The sequence below is a fragment of the Pygocentrus nattereri genome, chromosome 7 (assembly GCF_015220715.1).
Source record: "Pygocentrus nattereri isolate fPygNat1 chromosome 7, fPygNat1.pri, whole genome shotgun sequence".
NCBI classification, from domain to species: Eukaryota; Metazoa; Chordata; class Actinopteri; order Characiformes; family Serrasalmidae; genus Pygocentrus; species Pygocentrus nattereri.
The window spans coordinates 11,599,216-11,624,570 of record NC_051217.1 but is presented as its reverse complement, the minus strand read 5'-3'; the positions used below and the strand labels follow the sequence as shown (position 1 = coordinate 11,624,570).

General features: G+C 39.7%; 1 protein-coding gene across 4 annotated transcripts in view; it reads left to right on the top strand.

Moving 5' to 3' along the window:
• Positions 1–22,123, top strand: part of glg1b (golgi glycoprotein 1b) — a 46,185-nt gene extending 24,062 nt beyond the window's left edge. The window contains exons 8-27 of one of the 4 annotated variants that reach the window (XM_037540127.1): positions 83–297; positions 1,654–1,775; positions 2,665–2,766; positions 4,103–4,256; positions 4,768–4,905; positions 6,485–6,571; positions 6,739–6,801; positions 7,024–7,137; positions 7,299–7,387; positions 7,611–7,728; positions 8,981–9,073; positions 11,223–11,360; positions 11,718–11,841; positions 11,969–12,111; positions 12,293–12,394; positions 13,424–13,531; positions 13,795–13,915; positions 14,944–15,050; positions 15,671–15,778; positions 21,883–22,123. In XM_037540127.1, the coding sequence (XP_037396024.1) occupies positions 83–297; positions 1,654–1,775; positions 2,665–2,766; positions 4,103–4,256; positions 4,768–4,905; positions 6,485–6,571; positions 6,739–6,801; positions 7,024–7,137; positions 7,299–7,387; positions 7,611–7,728; positions 8,981–9,073; positions 11,223–11,360; positions 11,718–11,841; positions 11,969–12,111; positions 12,293–12,394; positions 13,424–13,531; positions 13,795–13,915; positions 14,944–15,050; positions 15,671–15,778; positions 21,883–22,122 (2,486 nt within the window). In that variant the 3' untranslated portion in view covers position 22,123. Of the gene's footprint in view, positions 1–82; positions 298–1,653; positions 1,776–2,664; positions 2,767–4,102; positions 4,257–4,767; positions 4,906–6,484; positions 6,572–6,738; positions 6,802–7,023; positions 7,138–7,298; positions 7,388–7,610; positions 7,729–8,980; positions 9,074–11,222; positions 11,361–11,717; positions 11,842–11,968; positions 12,112–12,292; positions 12,395–13,423; positions 13,532–13,794; positions 13,916–14,943; positions 15,051–15,670; positions 16,128–19,659; positions 20,429–21,882 lie in introns of those variants that run through there. The other 3 variants (XM_017712816.2, XM_017712980.2, XM_017712894.2) reach the window with 3 other exon arrangements.
• The last annotated feature ends 3,232 nt before the right edge of the window (positions 22,124–25,355 follow it).

Genomic DNA, 25,355 nt, shown 5'->3' with positions numbered 1-25,355 from the left:
GCATCTCTTAGTTATAATAACTGTGGATTTGTGTGTATATACTTCAAAAATGAATGACACTTGCTCCTGTGTTTTGCTCTAGGCCGCATGGTGAGTGGGGAGTGTCAAGGGGAGATGCTTGACTACAGGCGTATGCTGATGGAGGATTTCTCTCTGAGCCCAGAGATTGTTCTTCACTGTCGGGGAGAGATTGAGTCGCACTGCTCTGGTCTGCACCGCAAGGGACGCACACTCCACTGCCTCATGAGAGTGGGTCGGGGGGACAAGGGCCTAATTGACAGTCTCTGTCAAAATGCTGTAAGCACCCATGCATCTACAAGCGATCCTACAAGAAAAAGTGGTTGTCATAATCATGCAAGCCTCCTACATAGTTCATCAGAGGATAGTGGCTGGCTGAGTACAAAAGGTTGAAGTAGCAGATTGTTGTGCTGTGTCCAATGACCGACTGGAACTGAGCAAAACAAATTCAAACTGACAAGCTTCTGAAAGGTTGTACAAGGCTACAAGAACTGATGCATGAAATATGTGCTTTGGATACACTACACATCTTTTAAACATCCTAACAGATTGTGAAAAGACTGCGTATCTCGTTTTTTTTAGATTTTTACAATGACTAAAAATAATTGGGCATCACACACAAAATGACTAGGGATCACAGAACAGTACCCTACAGTACTAAACAGACCACCCTTCACTTATTTCATTTCCAAAAAAGTCAGAACGACTTTATTACAAGTTATACATTTTTAAGCATTTAGGAACAAACAAACACACAGAAAAGAAAATTACACAGAAGCTTTAACAACTAAATAGAATATTTTCTTTAGTATTTAGTGTGTTGGCCCTGTGTACTAGCTTCCGTTATTCCTGTAAACGTTCTTTTGGTTTCTTAAAGAAATCTGCTGGGATATTTTTCCCCACATCAAAAAAATCTGCTTTTCACGTTCCAAGAAACGCATGCAATGATATTGAGCTCTGTGCCTGGGGATGACTCGTCCATTGTTCTGAGAACAGCCACAGCCCTTTTTTTCTCATTTGTGGCTTCTTGACTGCTACACATCCTTTCATACCCATATTGTCATCTTACATTAGGATTGATGAAAACCTGCTTTTTTTTTTTTTTTTTTTTTTTTTTTTCAAATCTGAAGCAATAGTGGAGCTTGAGATGAAAGATTAAGTTCTGTTTATCTAATGGTGAACATTTGGTACCAGGTCTTGCACAATTGTGGAATCCCATATTTTAATTAATTTTTTTTTTAACTGTTCTGAACTTCTTTTTTCAGTTATCTTTATGCAAGTGGCTTATCTTTTATCCTGTACACACACACACACACACACACACACACACACACACACACACACACACACACACACACACACACACACAGTGGCACTATGGAAATGAAATAAATGAGTGGTTTGTGCCCCAGACACAGCTCGGTTATGAATTATGGCTATAGTCCGGGTAGAACTATAATGTAATGTAATGTTATTCTGGCTTTACACTTTTTCTGTTTGTAGAATTAGCATTTTTGAATGATTCATTTCAAGAATCACTAAAATCATTCACTGGGCAGTAGTTCCTTACCTTGTGTATTTTAAATATGTACCCCTCTTGTGTGACTAATACTAGGTGTGTTCCCCTCCCTGTAGCTTCAGGCACTCATCCAGTCTGCCGACCCTGGGGCTGATTACCGCATTGATCGTGCTCTCAATGAAGCCTGTGAGTCTGTGATCCAGACAGCCTGCAAACACATCCGCAACGGAGACCCTATGTGAGTCCCAGTAACCCTGTGTACTCTGTGTTAGTACTTGTATGTGAATATGTACCGCTTAATGTGGTCATCTTAACAGAGGAAAGTTATCCTTTATTTGGAATTGTAATGGAGCGTGAAGGGCTTTTCTCATGTTTGCTCTCTTGAACAATTCGTTTTTGTCTTGTCAGCACACTAAACCAATTTTCATGAATGCTTTACTAGGAGGGAAAAAACTGAATTTGAGCTCAATTGACAGTGTGTAATGATACTGTGAGCATTGCTCTGAACTTTGCTATGAGTAGGCTAGGTAATGACTTAAAGCAGTTAGTGTAAATAGCTAGTGAAGTCTTCTGTTAGAGTGGGATATGAGGGGGTCCACCTTAGCATAGTAAAAGTGATAACCCTCTGCTTTTAATGTTTAGAAAACTTTCATGTCATTTATGATTGTCCATTAGTTGTATGACGAGTCAAAATCTAAAATACGACTCCTCTGAAAGGGCAGTCATTGTTTAAACAAAGTTGCCGCATATTACAAAATTACCCAACCTGCTCATGTAAAATTGTTAATAGTACTTGCTGAATAGTAGTAAAGAGAACAGCCTGTCAGACTGATTTTAAGCTGTGGATAACAAATAACTCCATTGCTTTCTGGTAGTTGGATCAAAGACTGGCTGTAGTGGTGTTAGGTGCTGGAATGTCTTTTAAATAGATTCAGTGGGCAGTAGCCCTGTAAAGTAGTCTCATTCTCTCTGTGTGCTGAGACATACTGGCAACTGGTGGCTTGAAAAAAGCATCAAACTCTCACATACCTCAGGAAACATGCAGCCATTGTTATCTTCATGCTGTCTACCAGAGAAGACTGACAAATGGAGGCCACTATATTTGGTGTGTTTGTGTGCATGTATAGGATCCTCTCGTGCCTCATGGAACACCTCTACACAGAGAAAATGGTAGAAGACTGTGAGCACAGCCTGCTGGAGCTGCAGTATTTTATCTCCAGAGACTGGAAGTGAGTCAGACTCTTACTGAAGTTAAGAAATAATATTTGGGTGGGGGACCATACCTGAAGTTCCTCCTCCTTCTTATCTAACTTCCTATAAATTTCTATCTCTACCTTCCATTCCTTTGACAGTTGTTGCACCCCACCACCTTCCTATCTCCTCCCTGTTCCTCCATGCTCTCTGTTCATTGTGGCAAAGGGGGTGTAGTGGGGGTGGGGGATTAAGTGACCTTTATTAGTCTGACAATGGGGAAATTTCATCTCTGCATTTAACCCATCTGTGAAGTGAAACACCACATACACACAGGGGGCAGTGAACACACTTGCCTGGAGCAGTGGGCAGCCCTGTCTACAGCACCCAGGAAGCAGTTGGGGGTTAGATGCCTTGCTCAAGGACACCTCAGTCACGTACTGTCGGCTCTGGGGATTGAACCGGCAACCTTCAGGTCACAGGGCTGGTTCCCTAACCTCCATGAGGCTTAACATGATACTCCTGTACAAAAGGCATATGACATGGTCACTTGTACTCTTTCCTTTTCACTTCTACCTGAAAAGAATTGAATGGGCTTTTTTCATAATGGAGAGAGTCCTCTTTCAAAATGCTCTAAAACCACTTTGCTAAATGGCTGTTTGATTTGTTTGGCTCTTTTAATTGAAATAATTGTCAATGGCTCTGATAGCTGTGAGCTTTCTAGTATTTGGCTGCAGTGTGAGCTGTGACATTTGGAAGTTGACCCTCTCCATCAATACGTCACTCATCTTTTTAATGTGAACAGGGACGTTCAGGTGCCCACAAAGATGTAGTGTAATAAAACCTTTTCGCTGCTCGTAATGTCATTCACAGCCCATTAGACATAAGTACTTTTTAATTGGAATACTTTGAAGTGGCAATTTGGTGTAATTATCCATTGTGACTGACTGCCCACTCTGCCCATTGTAGTGAAGGGTTTGTTTGCTCTTGCTTGAGAAGCCAAGGATGGCGGAGATCTTGTTGTGACCTTTGTGCTGGTTTGTAGTGGAGAAGGCACAGCTGCATCCTCTTACTCATCACTGCAGTGCGCTATATTTTATGAGCTGAAAGATGCCATTTTATTGTCTTGATTTAAACATAATGCTGTGTCACTCTTTATATCCATGATTAAGGTTGTAAAAATACATTCAGCATTTTCTACTGTGATTGGTTGTATACTGATACCTGGTATTGAATAGGTATTGTCTGTAATTATTTTGTAAAGAGTCAGACTTGAATCACTAACTTCTAACCCTGGTTATTGAAATCCTTTACCCTTTTTTGACTCCTGTCCCATTGAACCCTTATGTAATCTCAGTATTAAATTCCCTATAGGCTCGATCCTATCTTGTATCGAAAGTGCCAGAATGATGCTTCCCGACTCTGCCACATGCACGGCTGGAATGAGACCAGCGAGTTGATGCCTCCTGGTGCTGTGTTCTCCTGCCTCTATCGCCATGCTTACCGCACAGAGGAACAGGGCACACGAGTAAGCAACCCAAGAGTTTGACTGCATATTTCATTTCACAGATATTTGTTATTTCTACATTTATCTTATTCTGAAATTGGTCACAAGGATACATTTTCTTGTAATTTATCACAACTTGGTCACAGACAGCCTAGATATCACTTTTGAAATGTACTATCTCAGGTACAAAAAGTGATGGACTAATGTTTGGTCTTTTGACTTTCCAGAGCAGTATGTGAGTGCTTCAGTTTTGAAACGATAAGGATGTGGTTGATTAATGATGGTGATGGGTATTATAATTTTTTAGAAATTTTTTGTAATATGATGAGACATTCAGTTGATCTCAGAAATGAAAGAAGGTAAGAAATCATGAAGACTTTAATAGAAAGTGTTGAGCTAAATTTGTTTCCCAGAATAATTATTTTTAGCCTATGTAATTGTCACTGTGCAGTGTGTCATGTGAGTTTTAATCTAATTTAAAAGATTTTATGAGCGAGAGAGATGAAATTTACTGACTTTTGCTGTCTTGTAGCTTACAAGGGACTGCAAGGTTGAAGTCCAGCGGATCCTGCACCAGAGAGCTCTGGATGTGAAGCTGGACCCAGAACTTCAGAAACGCTGTATGACTGACCTGGGCAAGTGGTGCAGTGAGAAGACAGAAACTGGCCAGGTAAACAAAGCTCTTGGGGTCCCTGATGCACCAAGACAACTGTCTGTTGCCGTCAGGCTGTCTGTGACCTGACCATCGTCCATAGCCTGTCCCGCGTCATCAGCATTATCTAATTGGCTCTCATCAGCACTGTTTGTTTTGGTCGATTGAGTATGTTGAATTGCAGTCAGCTGTGAGAGGCAGCCGAGAATGACACATGCGAAGAAAAGCCTAATTTTTCAGCTCATGTGCAAGTAGAAAAGTTATATATTCAACCCTTGTTATTAATCCTTATTGCTTTTCGAGTGTCTAAATGTTAAAAAGGCAGTATTGCCATTGAGAAAATATGTAATATTGGGAATGCACCAACATGGGAATTGTGGGCTGATGCCTGTATCCAATATTTATCATGCTGACACAAATATTTATGAAATGTAGATTGGCACAAACAGTTCCTCCATTGGCAAGAGAGCTTTCTCAGTCCAAAGATTATCACTTGTGACCATAGAGGTTAGCTTGTTGCCAGCAGAGAGGAAGTTTGTCAGTCTGATTTATTTTTAGTTGCTAGTATGAAGTTGGCGCAGTACTGCCTGAGAGAAAGTTTCTGGGTTCAAAGGGCGTTTTTGGCTTGGACGTTTCTCAGTCTGAAGAAGTTAGCGTTACCACGAAGTCAATCATTTATTGCTGTAGTGTTACAAATGTGCACACGCACACAGATCTTCTTGGGTCATGGGGGGGTGCTGGAGCCTGTGCCAGCAATCATTGGGCAAAAGGCAGGAAACACTCTGCACATGTCGCCAGGCAATCACAGTGCATTACAAGTGCAGAAAATTTTTAAAAATGCAGATAATTTGCTGTAGTAAACCAGTGTTCTAAACATTCTGCTCTTTTGGGGTTCTGGGGTACAAAAACTATATCATAAAATATTTGTGTGAAATATCAGTCAAATCAAAGTGTGTTTTTGTTTTTAAATAAGCAATTATCTGTCAATATGAATATGATTGAGATTATTGTGCATCACTATTTTTGTAATGAATAAACTCATGAACGCTTTGAAGGTGCTTTAACATAAAAAGCATGGGATGCTGATTTAAAAGACTTTTTTTGCTTTTTTTATTTATTTATTTATTTATTTATTTAATTAATTTAACCAAATGCACAGTTTGTGTTGTGTGACAAACCTTAATTTTTAAGTAGCCTTTTTACCCCACTAGTACCAAGCTAACACTGTTTCACTTTCACCGTTGAGATTTTGCTTAAACATGGACATTTGAAGCTTTTAAGACCAACACATTTTTTTGTATATTCGTTAAGGTTCGTCAAGTATGTGGGTGCATAAAGTACGTGTATGTCAGCCGTTGGCTGCAGTCATTGCAGTGTGCATGAGCGTAAATTTTCACAGAACACGAGAAGTGATGGTGAGCTCAACAAGGCACTGCTCTTAGACCCAGACTCATAGGTGACCATGGGAAATGCGAATTGCCAACTTGGCCTGATTTAGTGTACAAAGTCTCTTTTTAAAAATTAATAATAAACTGATTTATATAGATTTTGTTCTGTGTATTCCATAAACTGATCCCTCCTTTCCTTTCTGATCTAGGAGCTAGAGTGTCTGCAGGACCATCTAGAGGACTTGGTACAAGACTGCAGAGATGTGGTGGGCAACCTGACAGAGTTAGAGTCTGAGGTGTGTGCTTCATTAGACAGTTTGTATACATATTTCCATCTGTTCAGAACCAAGTGTAGCTAAGCAATATGTACAAGTAGATTTCAGGAAATGATCATGTATCAAATCATAGTACTGTATTTTATATTCTCTGAGCTCAATATCATCTTGCCATGGCTCCTCTTCAGGACATCCAGATAGAAGCACTGTTGACTCGAGCCTGTGAGCCAGTGATCCAGTCCCACTGCCATGTGAGTGCAGCCCACTCTCACTTCATTTTAACTCTGATTGTTTTTCTTTTAACAAGTTATGTTTATTACGCATATGACTGTGGTCCTAATTCTGCCTCCTATGGTTTTCATTCTAGGGGAGTTAGATGTTCCTATCAGTGTCCTTTTCCTGAGTTGTTTATTTCTCTGAACAGAGTTAAGAGTCTGTTTTCAAATTAAATCAAGCAAACACTTCTCACACAGGATGTGGCTGATAATCAGATAGACACAGGAGATCTGATGGAATGCTTGGTGCAGAACAAACATCAAAAAGAGATGAATGACAAGTGTGCTGTGGGAGTTACACACTTCCAGCTGGTAAGCTGTAAATGTAGAACCTTGGATACTAATAATGTTGAATTAATATTTACTAACCTTCTGGGGTGTAGTGTCATTGACTTGGACTGTGTTGTGTACTAAGTGTGTAAAGCAATGTTAACACCTAAATATTTAAATAAACGTATCTGTATTTTTCTCAGATTCAAATGAAAGACTTTCGCTTCTCATATAAATTCAAGATGGCCTGCAAAGAGGATGTCCTCAAACTGTGTCCTAACATAAAGAAGAAGTAAGTTTGGCATTACAGTAGTCTTTCACCTTAATGCTGTACATTTTCACATGAATATAGTGTTGACGTTACAGTTGATTATTTTCTGGCTGCATTTAAGAGGTGGCTTATTCTTGGGCTCCTAATGGGTTCTCAGACTTCTCAGTCTCTTGAATAACCTCTTGTGCATTCTCTCCTCTCCCAGTTGGATTACGTTGCCATCTTTCTGTTCATGTTTCTTCAGGGTGGATGTTGTGATCTGTTTGAGTACTACAGTAAGGAATGACACTTTGCAGGATGTGAAGGAGCAACGTGTGTCCCTGAAGTGTCGCAAGCAGCTCAGAGTAGAAGAACTGGAAATGGTGAGAAATCTGAACCCTGTTTACACCTTGTCATATCTGGATTGTAACCTGTTAGATTTTTAGCGGCATACATTTACACTTGGTAGTCACATGTGTCTCTGATTAGTCAGATTGAATTCTGATTGTTGTATGGTGTGCAATAGGCAGACAGCTCTGACATCAAACAATTACTAGCAATGTTTTTCTTGGCTTTTCCCTCCTGCTCAAATGATCAAAATCACTATTTTGTATGGTGTTTTCGTTTCCTTACAGACTTTACACTGTTTACAAGATATTTAAAGGAGACTATTTAGAAAAAATAGTCTGTATTAGCCATTGTGGCAGTGGACTATGTGTGTTAAAATGTAAAGTATTGTGAGACAAAGTGAAGACAAACCACACCGGCTCTTAATTTTAAATCAGCGTCAGGCTACTGGGTTAAATTTAGAAAAGAAACTCTCATCACAAGTTGAACTGAAGGAGCAGTAATGCATCATTTTAGTGGGCAGTTTTCCCCCTATGCAGAACAGCAGAGAGTTGTCATCAGTGCACTGGGAGGGGTTTTTGTTGTCTACTGTGGCTTTGAAAGGCCAATGCATTTACTCTTGTATAATATCTGGCTTAAATGCATCTTGGACCACGTCCTGAAGTGGTTTGAGCAATCAAAAAAAAAATTGTGGTTTAAATGTGTCTTGAGTGCTTGTTATGGCAGCACATGTACTAAAATTAAATGTCACCTGTATTTTTATCTGAATCTCTATCTGGATATAATCCTGATACTCAAGATGCATGAAACAACTGTTAACAGGGTCTTGGAATTAGAATTAAATGCAATTGCAATGCATGCAATTGATGCGTTTTCGTACAAATCAAAGTTTATGCAAGAGCTAAATCACCAAGTATACTTCTGCTGTTTTAGATCTTGCTGTTTCCATTGTCCAGTAGCAAAATCAATAAGGATGGTTTTACTTTGAATGCATACTGTTTCTGATATCAAAACTGTTACTGTTTCTGTTAAAACACCGTCACTGTTAAGTATGCATGTAAAATGATCTCATTATGTGGATGAGTGGAATACATGCAGGTATATACAGTCTGACAGGGCTAACTCTGCATTCCTTCAGACATTTCTCAAATTCTCCTATCCTGAGCATCTGATATGAATGATGGCCATGGCCATGCCAGATGTACTATATTGCATTTGTACCAAATGAATAAGTTGAGGTAGAGAGATCTCATGAACCCTGATAGTTTTGCTTCTATTTCTTTGCAGTCAGAGGACATTCGTTTGGAGCCTGAGTTGCATGACTTGTGCAAGAAAGACATCAGCAGGTGGTGCTCTACTGTTATGTTTGGCAATGCTCAGGTAAGACCACAAATTCACAAACAGTAACACATAAGTAGCCTAATACATAAACCATATGTATTCACATTAAAAATGTCCTTGTTTTTACACTCCGTTTTATCAGCTGCACTTGCACTATATTGCCAAAATTGAGTTCACTCACCCATCCAAATAATTGAATTTAGGTGTTCCAATCACTTCCATGGCCACAGGTGTATAAAGCCAAACACCTAGGCATGCAGACTGCTTCTACAAACATTTGTGAAAGAATGGGTCACTCTCAGGAGCTCAGTGAATTCCAGCGTGGTACTGTGATAAAATGCCACCTGTACAGTCGTGAAATTTCCTCACTACTAAATGTTCCATGGTCAACTGTCAGTGGTATTATAACAAAGTGGAAGCGATTGGGAACAGCAGCAACTCTGCCACAAAGTGGTAGGCCACATAAAATGACGGTGGGGTCAGCGGATGCTGAGGTGCGTAGTGCGCAGTGGTCGTCAACTTTCTGCAGAGTCAATTGCAACAGACCTCCAAACTTCATGTGGCCTTCAGATTAACTCAAGAACAGTGCATAGAGAGCTTCATGAAATGGGTTTCTGTGGCCAAGCAGCTGCATCCAAGCCTTGCATCACCAAGCACAATGCAAAGCACTGAATGCAGTGGTGTAAAGCACCACCACTGGACTATAGAGCAGTGGAGACATGTTCTCTGGAGTGATGAATCACACTTCTCCATCTGGCAATCCAATGAATGAGTCTGGGTTTGGCAGTTGCCAGGAGAGCCATACTTGCCTATCTGCTTTGTGCCAAGTGTAAAGTTTGGTGGAGGGGGAATTGTGCTGTGGGGTTGTCTTTCAGGAGTTGGGCTTGGCCCCTTAATTCCATTTAAAGGAACACTTAATGTTTCAGCAGACCAAGAGATATTGGACAATTTCATGCTCCCAACTTTGTGGGAACAGTTTGGGGACATCCCCTTTCTCTTCCTACATGATTGCGTACCAGTGCACAAAGTAAGGTCCATGAAGACATGGATGAGTGAGTTTGGTGTGGAAGCCAGGCCTTCTCATCCAACATCAGTGTTTGACTTCATAAATGCACTTCTGGAAGAATATTCAAAAATGCATCAACACAGACACATACCATAAACACGCTCCTAAACCTTGTGGAAAGCTTTCCCAGAGGAATTGAAGCTGTTATGTTAAACCCTATGGATTAAGAATGGGGATGTCACTCAAGTTCATATGCATGTGAAGGCAGACAAGCGAATACTTTTGGCAATATAGTGTAATTTATAGGTGTACTTTGTAGTTCTGCAACTACAAACCTCCAAGACCACCTCAGAACAGGTACTGTTTGGGTGGTGGATCATTCTCAGCGCTGCAGTGATATTGACCTGGTTGCATATTAATGTTTGTTGTGTTGGTATGAGTGGATCAGACATGACGATGTTACTAGAGTTTTTAAACAGTGTCTTTTTGCGGTCTACTGTATTAGACACTCCTACTTTGTTGGTTGATGTGAAGTCAGATGAGTGGTCACACGATGCTGCCCACATGCTTTTGATTGGATGTTTTTGATTTGGTGAACTATTCTCAGTCCAGCAGTGACACTGTGGTGTTTAAAAATTCCAGCAGCACTGCTGTATCTGATCCACTTGTACCGGTGGAAGAGTGCTGAGAATGACTTGCCACCCAAATAATTCCAGCTCTGTGGTGATCTTGTGGAGGTTTTGACCATTCAAGAACAGTGTGAAAGGGGGCTAACAAAGTATGCAGAGGAACAGATTACAGAACTACAGTTTGTAGAATAACAAAGTGCACCTATATGGTAAGTGGAGCTGATTAAACGGGCAAAGGGCATAGAAACGAGGATGTAAATTTAATAATACGGTCGACTGTGTCAAGTGTCCTCCACAATTATTGGCACATTTGCTAAAGATGAGGCAACAAGCAAAGAAAAAATGTCTCTTTTTTTACCTTGATCTTACACTGAGGATGGAAGACAAATCTGACTTTCCAGTAAGGCAAAACAATTCAGCAATTCAAAAGCAAATTCTTAAAATTCACAGGGTAAAATTATTGCAGCTGCTATACTGAGAATTTTGTGACCTTTTTGCCAAGATCCCTCTCCATATCTTTTACTTTACTGTCTGTACCATGTGTCTTCTACAGGTAATTGAGTGTCTGAAGGATAATAAGCAGCACCTGACTCACCCTTGCCATCAGAAGGTCTTTAAGCTACAGGAAACGGAGATGATGGACCCTGAGCTGGACTATCAGCTAATGAGGGTTTGCAAACAGATGATAAAGGTGTGTTACTGAGTAGTGTGGTCTTTTATATTCATTTTCCTCTTCTGGTTGTGAAGAAAACCAGCTGTAACATTAGAGGCACCATAGTACAAATAAGAAAATGAGGAGTCTGTTACATTGTGGTGACTAAACACCTCTTAGTCACCACAGTAGTTCTGAAATGATATAGTGTGTGTTGACTGACCAAAAAGAGAATGAATCTCTAGATGAATAATTTTGTTTGAAAGTGGTTAATTACAACATACATTTACAGAAAAAATACATTTATTAAATTTTCAATTTTGTATTTAATCAGATCTGAGCTACAATGAATGACAATGTTTTACTTGTACTCTCTGTCGCTCATCCCTGAATCAGCGTTTTTGTTCTGAGTCTGATGGCAAGAATATGCTGCACTGCCTGAAACAGAACAAGAATAGTGAACTGATGGACCCCAAATGCAAGCAGATGATCACCAAGAGACAGATTACTCAGAGCACAGGTAGCAGTGATTGCCTACTGTATACTGTAACTGTGTGGCTCTGCTTCTTACTTTTGTATGTGTGTGTGCGCACAAACACAGAGTTGGTTTGGTATGTTAGTATTTACTGTCATTTCCTGATATTCAGACTATAGGCTTAATCCAGTGCTACGGAAGGCCTGCAAAGCAGATATTCCCAAATTTTGTCAGAACATACTCAACAAGGCCAGTGATGACCATGAACTAGAAGGCCAGGTCATATCCTGCCTGAAGCTTAAATATGCTGACCAGGTACAGCTGACTAGGTTTTTTTTTTTTTGGTGAATTTCTTTGATTTGTATATTTTGTAGTTGAATTACAGAAAAGTGAAGCAGATTTACTAATTGTTTTTCTTCCTTTATGTGTGTGTGTGTGTGTGTGTGTGTGTGTGTGTGTGTGTGTGTTGATGATTGAAAACTGATGTTGTCTCTAGCGACTGTCAACGGACTGCGAGGACCAAATCAGGGTGATCCTTCAGGAGTCAGCCCTTGACTACAGACTTGACCCTCAGCTTCAGCTTCACTGCGCTGCGGAGGTGAGTCAGACCCTCCATGTCTCTTCCCTTTTGGACACATAAACATGTCTGTATGCATGGGCTCAGACTGCTCGAGCTTTGCACTGAGATATGCACAATGCGTGCTACTTTGAGCACAGAGACAGGTGCCTACTCACAAACGCCCGCACCATAAGTACTAGCTGTTTTTCTCCATTTTCATTAGCTTCAGAAATTAAGAAAACAACGTTGGCGAAAGAAGTGCTTAAAGTGTAGAGCTGTTAATGAGCATCCCTTTGCCATATTGAGATGCACTTGACTGGCAGTAATGAGGAGAACTTGTGTGCCTTTCAGACATTGGTTCACTCATACATTGCTCCCAACTTCCTGCACGAACAAACCTAATATAAAGACTGACCCAACGTTGTTACACTGCCATTAAGCACATACCTCATAAAATTGCCACTTTGTGCTAGAATCTGTCCAATATGTTATTTGGTTGAAATGTTGTTGTTTTTTTTTTTTGTTTGTTTTTTTTTAATCAGTGTCTTCAAAAAACACGACATTGAAGCATAGTATTCATGAAACACTTGTTTTAAAATATAATAAGGAGAAGCTTCTGATATGGGTAAAGTCATTCATATCTGATTGTTTCAAGCTCTTATGCCTTAAACACTTCTAAGCTAACTAGTTGGTTTATTTTATTAACACCATCATTAAAATAAAAAGCATGTAAAAGACTTACAAATGAGGGTAATGGAACACTTTCCTGTGAAGAGAACTGGTGAAAATAAGAGCTAAACAAAATGTTAGCAACTTTTAATATGGTAACAGGACATGAGTATTTGAAGCTCTCTGAAAGCATGGAAAACACGAAATCCCTGTGCTGCCATTGTGATTGCATCATATCTCTTGGAGCACATTTATCAAGCTCAGTGCCCAGGGCCAGACATCGGATGGCTTTAAAAGAGGAAACCTGATATGATGTTTGTGCAGCTGCATTTCATTGGTATGGATAACACCGTTCATCACTGCTCTGTGGCTCGGTCTCATTTTGTTTGTGTGTCATAGATTACAAACTTGTGTGCTGAGGAAGCTGCTGCACAGGAGCAGACAGGCCAGGTGGAGGAGTGTCTGAAGAATAACCTACTGAAGCTCAAAAATGAGCCCTGCAAGAAGGTAGTAAACAAGCCCTAGTTATGTATATACACCAGCATTCCTACCATTCAGGTACTCATCAGTGGTCACACAAACATCCAGAGTATGTAGACCTGCGTAATTGTAAGCTCGCGTCTGCACTGTTGATATATATGCCCAGTCTGGCTCAAGACCCTCCCTTATCTGAAGACCCTTCTATTTGCAGACATTTTTTGCCAGTATTTCCTATTGTTCCTTATCATAACCTTTCTCACTGTTTGTTTTCTGTTCATTTCATCATCTAGGAGGTTTTAAATATGCTCAAAGAAAGCAAAGCAGACATTTTTGTGGATCCTGTGTTGCACACAGCCTGTGCTTTGGACCTGAAACACCACTGTGCAGCCATCACCCCTGGTCGAGGCAGACGTGAGTACACTGCTGACTATACTAGGGAGCCCATATTCTTAAAAAGGAAAGGAAAAAAGTTTCCTAAATGGTTCTTGGCTTGAATGCACAGTTGAAGTAGAAGGAGGAAAAAGAATTGACCTAGAGCCCTTACTTTAATGGAAGAAAGTGTGTGTGTTTTTTTTTTTTTTTTTTTTTTTTTTTTTTTTCTCCCCCCCACATCACTCCCAAGAAACCCATTTTGGCTGTTTACAAGTTCATAGAAATAGAACTTGTCAGCTTATCAGTTAGATTTTTCAGCTGTTGTGGTGTTGGTTGTTTTATTTTTATTATTATTATTATTATTATTATTATTATACTCATACTCAGTTTCCCCCATAATTTAGTCATACATTTCCCTCCCGCTAGCTAGGTCTCCCCCATCATTATGATGCTACCAAGGTGAGAGGTTGAGGGCTAGCATGTCTCTGAAGAGAGGTTTAAAGCCAGCCACTGTATCTTTACCAACATCAGTAGACAGCTCAGCGTGCCTGGACACTGTTCCAATACTGTTACATCAGGCGACAGACAGGTGTTTCTTCTTGTTAATCTTTCTGGAAATTTGCTTAGCAAAAGCAAGTGACAGCAAAAGCAAGTGACAGCAACATGCTAAAATTTAATAGCTGTTTAGAGGAAGATGGTTACTGCCAGGCTATTCTGCAAATAATATATTTAAGTACTCATATCGCACATGTAAAATGCTAGTTTCTCCCAGCATCACCTTTTCTGTCGCTCAACTAATGCTTAGTCAGAAAGCGAAGCACCTGTAAAACAATTTCTTTGATAATCCGTCTCTGTTCCTATATACAGTTGGGTTTAGGTGAGGTTTGAGTTTCATATTTAGCAGGTTTCAAATCATGCGTACGGGTCGGGTACAGGATTCAGTTTTCCCCTGTGCTGAGTTCTACTCAGTACACGTGTGGTACGGAGAATGGAATTTCTGAGCAATTTTTTCCTGTCAAGTCAGGTGCTCTCGTCTTATGTTTGACTGTGTTATTCCCATGTTGCAGAGATGTCTTGTTTGATGGAGGCTCTGCAGGATAAACGAGTGAGGCTGCAGCCGGAATGTAAGAAAAGGCTCCAAGACCGTATAGAGATGTGGGGCTATGCAGCCAAGGTTGGTCATTATGTACAAATGCACACAACACTGCTAGTACTACTAATGAAAACTTATTTATGCTGTTACTTTTAAAACCAGATTTACAGTGTTTGTGATAATTTATTGGTCATGTAAACTTTTTTTTTTCTTAAATCTTTTACTTTGTTAAAGTTTAATAGAAATGCATTAATATTTAGTATAGGTAATAAAGCTAGAGTATAGAGGAAAATGTAAACTGATGATGGCAAATAAAATTTGGCTTAAAAAATGAGACCCTTGGTATACCCTTTTTAAAAATGAGTTCATTAAGAGTTCATTAGTGTAGACAATGGTTATACTATATGCAGAACCATAAAAACTCGAAAGAACCATTTCAGTGCCTAAATGGTCCTTTGCATGCTTCTTCTGCTGGTGTATATAGATCTTTCAATCAGTTGTTCTGAAACTTGTCCTTAGGGCCCCCAGATTTAGGACAGTTTTATTCAAAGAAGAAATGGTTAAATGCAGTGTTACATGAGTGTGTTTTATGATTGTTTTTAAATTTCATAGCTTTGGGCAATAGTAACACATCTGTGCATAGTCAGTCAGAATTCTGCAGACTTCAGTTTCAGCAGCGGTTCTTAACTGTTCCTTAACAGGTAGCTCCAGCTGAAGGCTTCGCAGACCTGGCTGTACAAGTGATGACTTCACCTTCAAAGAATTACATTCTGTTAATGATCGCACTGGCCGTTTGTGTCCTTTTCCTGGTGGGTTTGCTCTGTGGCCGCATAATTAAACGTGTGACCAGGGAACTGAAGGATAGGTAGAGAATGGACCTGGGCTGATGCATCGCAGACATTCTAAGAAGGCCTAGACCCTTTTTCCTTCCATCCACTGCTCTAACCTTGGCCCCAGTGCCCTCCCTGGTCATATCTGACTGTGGATGCTGTAAGGAAAGTTCCTGTGGGCTAGTGCCATGTTGGAACCTCATTCCTCCACACCATACCCCTGCCAAAAATGTCCCAGAATCCAAATATCAAAGACTAAGCTAAGTCAAGAGAGAGGCTCAGGAGCATTCTGGGGCATTAATCTTTGGGTGTTTTTTGTTTTTTTTTTTTTTTTTTTTTTTTTTTTTTTTTTTTTTTTTTTTTTTTTTTTAATCTTAATTGATTTATTGATTGCTTGTTTCAGCTGCTGTGCAAACCAGTCATTTTAGGTCACTGCTTTTGCAAAACAATTTTCACTTCCATGGCATATCCAGACATTTTATTTTTTTTTTCTTTTCTTTTTCTCTTCTTGACTTCAATCGTATTTGAGCTCTGATATAATGTACATAGGCAGGGGTTTATTCTAAAGCACAGCCATCCAACACCACACCATAAAGTATGGTTTACATGGGTCATCCCTACACAGTTCTATTCCACATCACTGAGGCTCAACACCATAGGGTGACTTTAGAGATGTATCTGAATATTTTGTGTGTAAATGGTAAATAAAAAGGGAAAAATATACATTTGTAACAGTCAAAGTTGGCACTTATATTTCCTTTAACTTTTCACTAACCGAGCCAAATTAATGATCCAGACGAGTACCACCTTCATGTAAATGTTCTGTTTGTTCCATCTGTCAGCAGTGTCACTTTTTAACAAGAACCATTGGTCTTGACTACAGGTACAGTTATAAAGAAAGTTTTGGGCACCCCTGTTAAATGATGGGTTTTGTTGATTTTCCAAGTTAAAATGGGTCACTACATCCTCTATAGAGAACATTCTTATACACATTTTAATGCATAATTACTTTCAAACAGGGGTGTTAACTTTTGCATACAACTGTATTTATTTGAGAATATATCTAAGAAATAGGGAAATGTAAGTTTACAAATTTTGTGGTTCAGAAGCTTTGTATGTTTTGACTCCTCAATGTACTTTACAGTACTAGAGCTAAACTTAGTCTAAAGCTATTAGTTATTAAATAATTCGTATTAATAGGAATTGGAGAATGATCTAAATGTATATACATAAAATGCCCCATTTTTTCTGCTACAAACTTATTTTTCTTGCTTCACCTACATTTTTAAGGAGGGGGGGGGGAAAGTCATTTTGTAGATCAAGTGACTCCAGGATCTGTGAGGCCTGTGGTGTGAATTTCCCTTCCTCTTTTCTTTTGATATTGAGTGACCCACTTTTGTTTTTGAAGTATTTGCTTGTGATTTGAAGGCACAAATGGGGTAGTGTTCTGAATGGTGTTTGTGTGTCTGAAGTTCAAATGTTTGTGTAGGTACGATAACGTGCAGGTGTTTAAAAACTTAAACAATTAGGTCACACACCTTAAAATGTCACACATCTTAAAAAATGGCACACACATAGTTAGTCAGTCATTGCAAGAAGGCTAAACTTCTGGGAAATATGACTATGATGAGCCCCAACAGTTTTTGGACCAACATATAAACAAGAATGGAAAGGAACACCGCTGCATAGGAAATGAGTAATTTTAGAGATGCATTGAATGTTAAGTAAACAATTGCACTTTTTGGTGTGCTTTTGTTTGGCCATGGCCTTATTTATTGTTTACTTCCTACAGGTTCCTTTTTGTTTAGCTTACGGACCTGGGTTCACTGGTTGTTGCCTTTTTGTCACTCAAAAACTCTTAGAGCCATAAAAGGACATGAGTAATGGACTGTATCCGAATTCCCCATCACACATCTTAGGACTTGTGCGCACATACCGGCCAGGTTATGTGTAATGCAGCCCTCAATTCTGCAGTTCATTCAAACATTAGTAAGATGAATAGGACATGGCATTGTGTAATTACTTAAAATAGCACAGCAGCTCCAGAGAATCAAGGATTTTGCTTGGAAGCTGAGAGAATGAGTGGAACAGACGCAGTCTTGAGATCATGAATTGCACTCCAAAAAAGGTCTCTATTATAAACTGCTTGAACGTTTGAATTGCTGAAAGAATGAGGAGCATAAATGCAGTTCTAGGAATTGACTTTCACTGAAATTCCACTATTAGCACCATTTCAGAGTAAATTTGTGATTATGATGATCCATGATACCTTGATCTATGGTTCTGTGTAATTTGTGCATTTATAGGCTGTTTGCTGCAAAGAGGTCAATATCATGTGCTGTTTGATGTGCAGTATTGCCAGTATGGGCTACATACCAATTAACAATGCAAATTGTTCTTTACCAGATTACTGGTTAATATTGCATGGTCCAGTGATGTAATCAGAACTCAAAAGATGGTTGTTTTAAAGCCTCATTTCTTTTAGTGTTCCACCATAGACTAGCAGGGTAAAATGGATAGAAATGAACCATATAGAAGTTATTGGAGTAATGCATGACATTAACACCCGGCTAATAGAAAGTAAGTGACAGCAACACTAGAAAGATGATAATTATGGGTAGGACTGCTGCTTTCTGGAGGTCTATACATTGGATATGCTTAATATACTTCTAAAAATATTTTAAGCTGTAAACTAAATGACAGACTAACTCTAGTTTAAACAGGGATGGCATACTGCGGCCCTGAAGAGTCGGCGTCCAGCACTTTTTTTTTCCCCCCACTCTTCACAAAACAGCTAAACCTGGCAGTTAACTGCTGACTTGAATAAAGTTTCCTCCAAGACTGGAGTTTGCCACTGCTCTCTTAGACCCTCTGAGCAATCACATAATATTCATCTCATGCACTGTCAAAAATTGGGGGGGGGGTTGAACTAGTCTATCTTGGTTATTTAGCCACAGTGTCTTTTATAGCTGGTTATATCCTGTCTCATAGATGACACATCATGATGGGAAACACATGCTGTGCAACTAATGCATCATCTCACTCATGGAGTTTATTGTATTGACTCTCTATGCTGTCCTCTTACTTGTGATTTCAGAAAGTCCTAAGAATTAAGAGGCTTTTTATATTTAATATTTTTGTTTCTGCACAAAGTGAACTTAGATTTGATTTTCCATGACCTCTTTTCCAAAGGTATTTTGGAAGTGCTACCCTGTGATCAACATAGAAGGTATTCTGTAAATAATAGAACTAGATTGCAAGTGACAGGCATTTTTTTTTTTTTTTTTTTTTTTTTGGGGAGTAAGCTTGGATTTATGAAAATATGACTATATATGCCTAAATATTGTAGATAATAAATGTCAGATATTATTGAAAATAATATTCTCCTTCCTAACTTGATAGTGGACATGATTGTTCATCCTTTTGTGTTTCATTACAACAGATTTATAGAGGCACTTTACCAGCTACTGTTGAGGGTTTTAGAACTTTAAAGGGTTACAGGATGTGGTGTTTTGACTTCTCATTCTTAAACCAGGTTCTATAGTGGTGTGTTTTTTTTTTTTTTTTTTCTTTTCTTTTCTTTTTCTTTCTAGATGTAAAGTGCCTCACTGAACTGGCTTGTAACTCACTAACATACTTCCATTTAGCAGATAGAATTCTCCACAAGGGGGATTCATCAATGGTCAAATAGCTTATGATGCTTTATAAGAGCAGTGATTCATGTGAATGACGGTGTCCTAATGTGTTTGTTTTTGTTCGTTTGAAACCCATGTAGATGAAGTTGGATTCCTATTTATGTAAGCTGTGCAGTAGCCCATTGCCTAAACATTATTTATTTATTTTTTTGTCTTGACCCACAGCACCAACAAATAGGTTGCTTTTGTTCTGGACTGATGGAGTGGAACCTGAACCAAGTGTCATTTGGACATGGAACAACTCCCTGGGTCTGATAGTTTGTGAAGTGTACTGAACAAAACTGAGAAGAATGATGATTTAATATATTCTGTGATGTGTAGATACATGATAAACTTATCTGGACATGCCAAGTCTTCAGCGTGACATTACCCCAGAGATAAATCAGTACCTGCACACTAAGCTTTGTGTTTTCATCCTCTAGCAGTCTTTACTGAAGTTAACAGAACTACTCATGAGGTCAATGGAGTGCTTTAGAACAGGGAAACTACTGTGCCAAGAGTGGAGAGTGATATTCATCATGTACACTTGTTCTGTAGTGGATGTACCATGTGACCTTAAATGCATAGAAAATGTGAAAGGTAGATTACAAGGCTGTTTTAAGTGACAACTGTGACAACCCATGAGGACCCATGTGCAGAGGATGAATGAAGTACAGACTGTGGGAGCCAAAGGGGAAGCTGCATAGGTTTAAATGGCCTTTTCTCTGCCCTTTGCGAAGGTCTGTCCCCCTGTGTGGTCTGTAGAATATATTCAGACTTAGCAGCATGGACTAAACCTCTTTACTTTGTAAGAAGCTATGGCTGTGATATTTTCTGAAATTCTGCAAATGTAATATTGAGATGTAACAAACTGAACACAGCTAGTGCATTTTTATTAAATGTCTGTACAGATTATGATTTGTCTGTTTAATAAGACTATATGCAGATTTTCATACATATTGTCTCTTTTGTTTTGTCTAAATGATTAACATTGCAATACAAACCTTAATTCAGATCTAACAAAGTAGTCAGTGAGATCCTCCTTTCAAGCTTTTTTTTTTTTTTTTTTCTTTAAGGTTGAGTTGCTGCCTGGCTTATGCATGCCCGCTATGGGTCATTTGAAGTACTGCATGTGGTGAGCTGGGCCTTAGTGAACGGTGATGATCACCAGTGCCTAGCGTTTTATGAGCTACTCTGGTTTTCTAGTGGAGTCCCTGGTCCTTCCATCCAGCTGTCCCTCTTCCTGAATGAGCATAAAAATCCATGATCTATGCAAGATTAACTGCAGTGGACCTACTCTGCTTCATCACCTACAGTCTACCCCTGAACAAATTAGAAGAGCTGTAACCTCTGTCACCTCTGAAGATCCTGAAAGTGATAATCTCCCATTCATTGTTCTGCAAGCAATGACATTGTCACCATTTTGATATCAGTGTTCTCCATAGTCTTCTCATAGGAGTTAAAATGGTCCATCAGTGTGACAGAACCCACAATATAAATGTGATACAAGACCCTACTTCTGTTAAAAGAAAAAAATTTACAATGTGTTTTCTTAGAAAATCAACAAAATATTTAACAGGGGTGTGTTCAAACTTCTACATACAACTATAAATGTCACTAAGGTCTGTTCTGATCTATATTGTGCTTCATTCAAAAAGCAGTGCGGGCTGAAACACTCCATATAACTTCAGAGTGAGTGGGTGGAGCTAAACGTCTGTAGAGTAGGAGTGTAAGCATCACGAAACCAATGGAGTCAAAAATGGGGGTGTGCTTTAATAATGTTAAAAAAAAATCATTTTAATAAGTTAGCTTTGGGTCCAAACAAAAAATCACAGATGCAGAGTTGCCAGTTGCACAGTGTTCAGACACGTGACATGATGAATGCAGTTCATTTATCAGGACTTTGTATTGACTGAACATGCTGCACTGCTAAAGTGGAATCTTTTTCAAGGAGAGGTCAGTCCTCTATTGCAGTGGATCTTAGTTTCTCAGTTTTGGTTTGTAGCTCCACTGCCCCACATGCTGTAATCTCTCTGCTTCACTGCAAAATCTTAACAAAACATTATGAAAATGGTAAAACAGAAGAGGTCTTGCTTTTTTCATTGAAAGATTAACAGACCGGACTAGATTTGTGAGTATTAGATTAATAATCTAGCTTTTACAAACATCATTTTTGTTTTTCTAAAAATGTCTAGAATTGAGCTTGTAAATGAAGTTAAGATTAATAGGTGAATCTTTGCTCATTTTAGATTATTACTATGACACCAGATCAAGTTAATGCCATTTAAGCTTAGCCACAATGCTTAAACCAATCAAATATGTACTGCTTTTAAAATTCTAAGAATTTACAGCACAAGATCATTTTCCAACCATATGTTCTTTGTCACTGATTTTTTTTTTTTTTTGCAGTGTCTGTTAAACCTTCCAGAGGAAGCTATACAATGCACAGGGAAGTGGTACTACAGAACCAGCACAGAGAACCACTCCTCTACTGAATCAAACTATTACAGAGACAAGATGACATGTTCTTCACTGTTACAGGCAAACCTGATAGTGGTTGATTACAACAATCGTAATGAATGCTTTGAAACCATTTGCATGATATTCAGGGCCACCTTGAGCAGGAATGTGGTGTGGAATGTCTTTTGAACATGAGTTGTTTTTTTTTTTTTTTTTTGTTTTTTTTTTTTTGTCATTAAAGTAAGCAAGGTTTAAAAAGGTTTATGACATTTCGGCATGATTTAAGTGATTGTAAGTCATCTTCATTTCTAACTCTACAATAGCATTACTATTATCACATTGCTAGACACTGAAACACAGCCAATCTCCTATGGTTCCTTGCATATGCATATTGCTGCTGTCGGAAGAAAACCTTATATCTCCATTTTTGTCATTTTTCAGTTTTTGACATAATTTCAAAGGACCAAATGCCTTTTATATTGTATGTAAATTTCATGATGAATGGAGCAAAAGAAATGGCCCAAGATGACTTGGAAAGATGTCTGGGTCCATTGACTTGCAATAAAACTACAGTAAGTTTTTTTCTTTCTCCTGTAAAGTTAGAATTTTGGAGATACAAGGTTTTCTTCCGACAACAGCGATGTGCATGCATATATATACATATATGTGTATGTCTGTCTGTCTGAAAAAATAAAGGGAACACTTAAACAACACAATATAACTCCAAGTAAATCAAACTTCAGTGAAAATGAACTGTCCACTTAGGAAGCAACACTGATTGACAATCAATTCCACATGCTGTTGTGCAAATGGAATAGACAACAGGTGGAAATGATTGGAAATTAGCAAGGCACACTCAGTAAAGGAGTGGTTCTGCAGGTGGGGACCACAGACCACTCCTCAGTACCTGTGCTTTCTGGCTGATTTGGTCACTTTTGAATGTTGCTGGTGCTTTCACACTCGTGGTAGCATGAGACGAACTCTACAACCCACACAAGTGGCTCCGGTAGTGCAGCTCATCCAGGATGGCACATGAATGCGGGCTATGGCAAGAAGGTTTGCTGTGTCTTTCAGCGTAGTGTCCAGAGGATGGAGGCACTACCCGGAGACGTGGAGGAGGCCGTAGGAGGGCAACAACCCAGCAGCAGGACCGCCACCTCCGCCTTTGTGCAAGGAGGAACAGGAGGAGCACTGCCAGAGCCCTGCAAAATGACCTCCAGCAGGCCACAAATGTGCATGTGTCTGCACAAACGGTTAGAAACCGACGCCATGAGGGTGTCCACAGATGGGGTTGTGCTCACAGCCCAACACCGTGCAGGATGCTTGGCATTTGCCAGAGAACACCAGGATTGGCAAATTCGCCACTGGCACCTTGTGCTCTTCACAGATGAAAGCAGGTTCACACTGAGCACATGTGACAGACTTGACAGAGTCTGGAGATGCCGTGGAGAGCGATCTGCTGCCTGCAACATCCTTCAGCATGACTGGTTTGGCAGTGGGTCAGTAATGGTGTGGGGTGGCATTTCTTTGGAGGGCCGCACAGCCCACCATGTGCTCGCCAGAGGTAGCCTGACTGCCATTAGGTACCGAGATGAGATCCTCAGACCCCTTGTGAGACCATATGCTGGTGTGGTTGGCCCTGGGTTCCTCCTAAAGCAGGACAATGCTAGACCTCATGTGGCTGGAGTGTGTCAGCAGTTCCTGCAAGACGAAGGCATTGAAGCTATGGACTGGCCCGCCCGTTCCCCAGACCTGAATCCGATTGAGCACATCTGGGACATCATGTCTCGCTCCATCCACCAACACCACATTGCACCACAGACCGTTCCAGGAGTTGGCGGATGCTTTAGTCCAGGTCTGGAAGGAGATCCCTCAGGAGACCATCTGCCACCTCATCAGGAGCATGCCCAGGCGTTGTAGGGAGGTCATACAAGCACGTGGAGGCCACACACAATACTGAGCCTCATTATGACTTGTTTTAAGGACATTACATCAAAGTTGGATCCGCCTGTAGTGTGTTTTTCTACTTTAATTTTGTGTGTGACTCCAATTCCAGGCCTCTATTGTTTAATAAATCTGATTTCCATTGATTTTTGTGTGATTTTGTTGTCAGCACATTCAACTTTGTACAGAACAAAAAAGTATTCAATGAGTATTTCATTCATTCAGATCTAGGATGTTATTTGAGTGTTCCCTTTATTTTATTTTGAGGTGTGTGTATAAATACACATAGTAATGATAAACGTGGTCCCACATATGAACTCTTAGGATTTATGGGACTAGGCACTCCCATGCATTGAACAGGCAGGTGTGTTAAGTTACGGTTGGAACTGGATATCATGATGAGGTGTTCAAGTTTTCAATTCAAGTTTATTTGTATAGCACTTTTTACAACATTGTAACAAAGCAGCTTTACAGAAATTTGAAAACACACATTTACAACATATATCTCCAGTGAGCAAGCCAGAGGCCCATCCTCCTCTGGTCAAACAGTATTTATAATTTAATAAGCTAAATACCAAATAAAAGCTACAAGGATCTCTGTTTGAAGTCTGGATGGTAAAGCTTTAGAAACTGCACCGGTAGAGGCAGTTTCTGTCTGAGTCTTTATGAAAAGTGGGAGTGAGCTGGCTGAGACAGTCTCATCCTATCTCAATGCTGGTACATCTGGATGGCACAGTAATGTAATTGAGGGTGTTGCAGTTGACTCAAATGAACAGGAGAGCAGGTTGGTGATGGTGAGGAGGAGGCCCTAATGGTCAGTCTTCAGCAGGATGGGAGGGCAGTCATTATCTCAGGAAGGGTGAAAAGACTAAATTAGTTCTGCTCAGGAGTATGAGTGTAATAAATATAATTTTCCCAAGAGTGTGGCTGGTGACTCCGGCAGGTCTAACTATAACAGCATAAACTAAAAGGAGAGAACCAGAAGGTAACATAGATATGAGAGTACCCTGAGACACTGGGATCCCCCCACTCCACTGTCAACAAACCTGTGTGATTGCGTGAGGTGGTGGGTCAACAGCGCCAACATCTGTTTACCATAAGCCTCTATGCCCATGAACCCCTGGATCTTCTGCGTTTATCTAAAGGAGAAGGCTAATTATCAAAAGCTAAACTAAACAATAATGTTTTCAGTCTAGACTTAAACTTTGAGACTGTGTCAGAGTCCCAAACATTAACTGGGAGATTATTCCAGTTTGCGGGCTTTGTAAGAAAAAGCTCTTCCCCCCCATTGAAGTCTTCTGAATTTTAGGAACCAGTAGAAAACCAGCATCCTGTGATCTGAGTAAACGAGGCGGTTCATAATGGGAAATAAGATCTTGCAGGTACTCCGGTGAGAGACCATGCAGGGCTTTATACATCAGTAAGAGAATTTTATAGTCGATACGGAATTTGACAGGAAGCCAGTGTAATGCTGATAA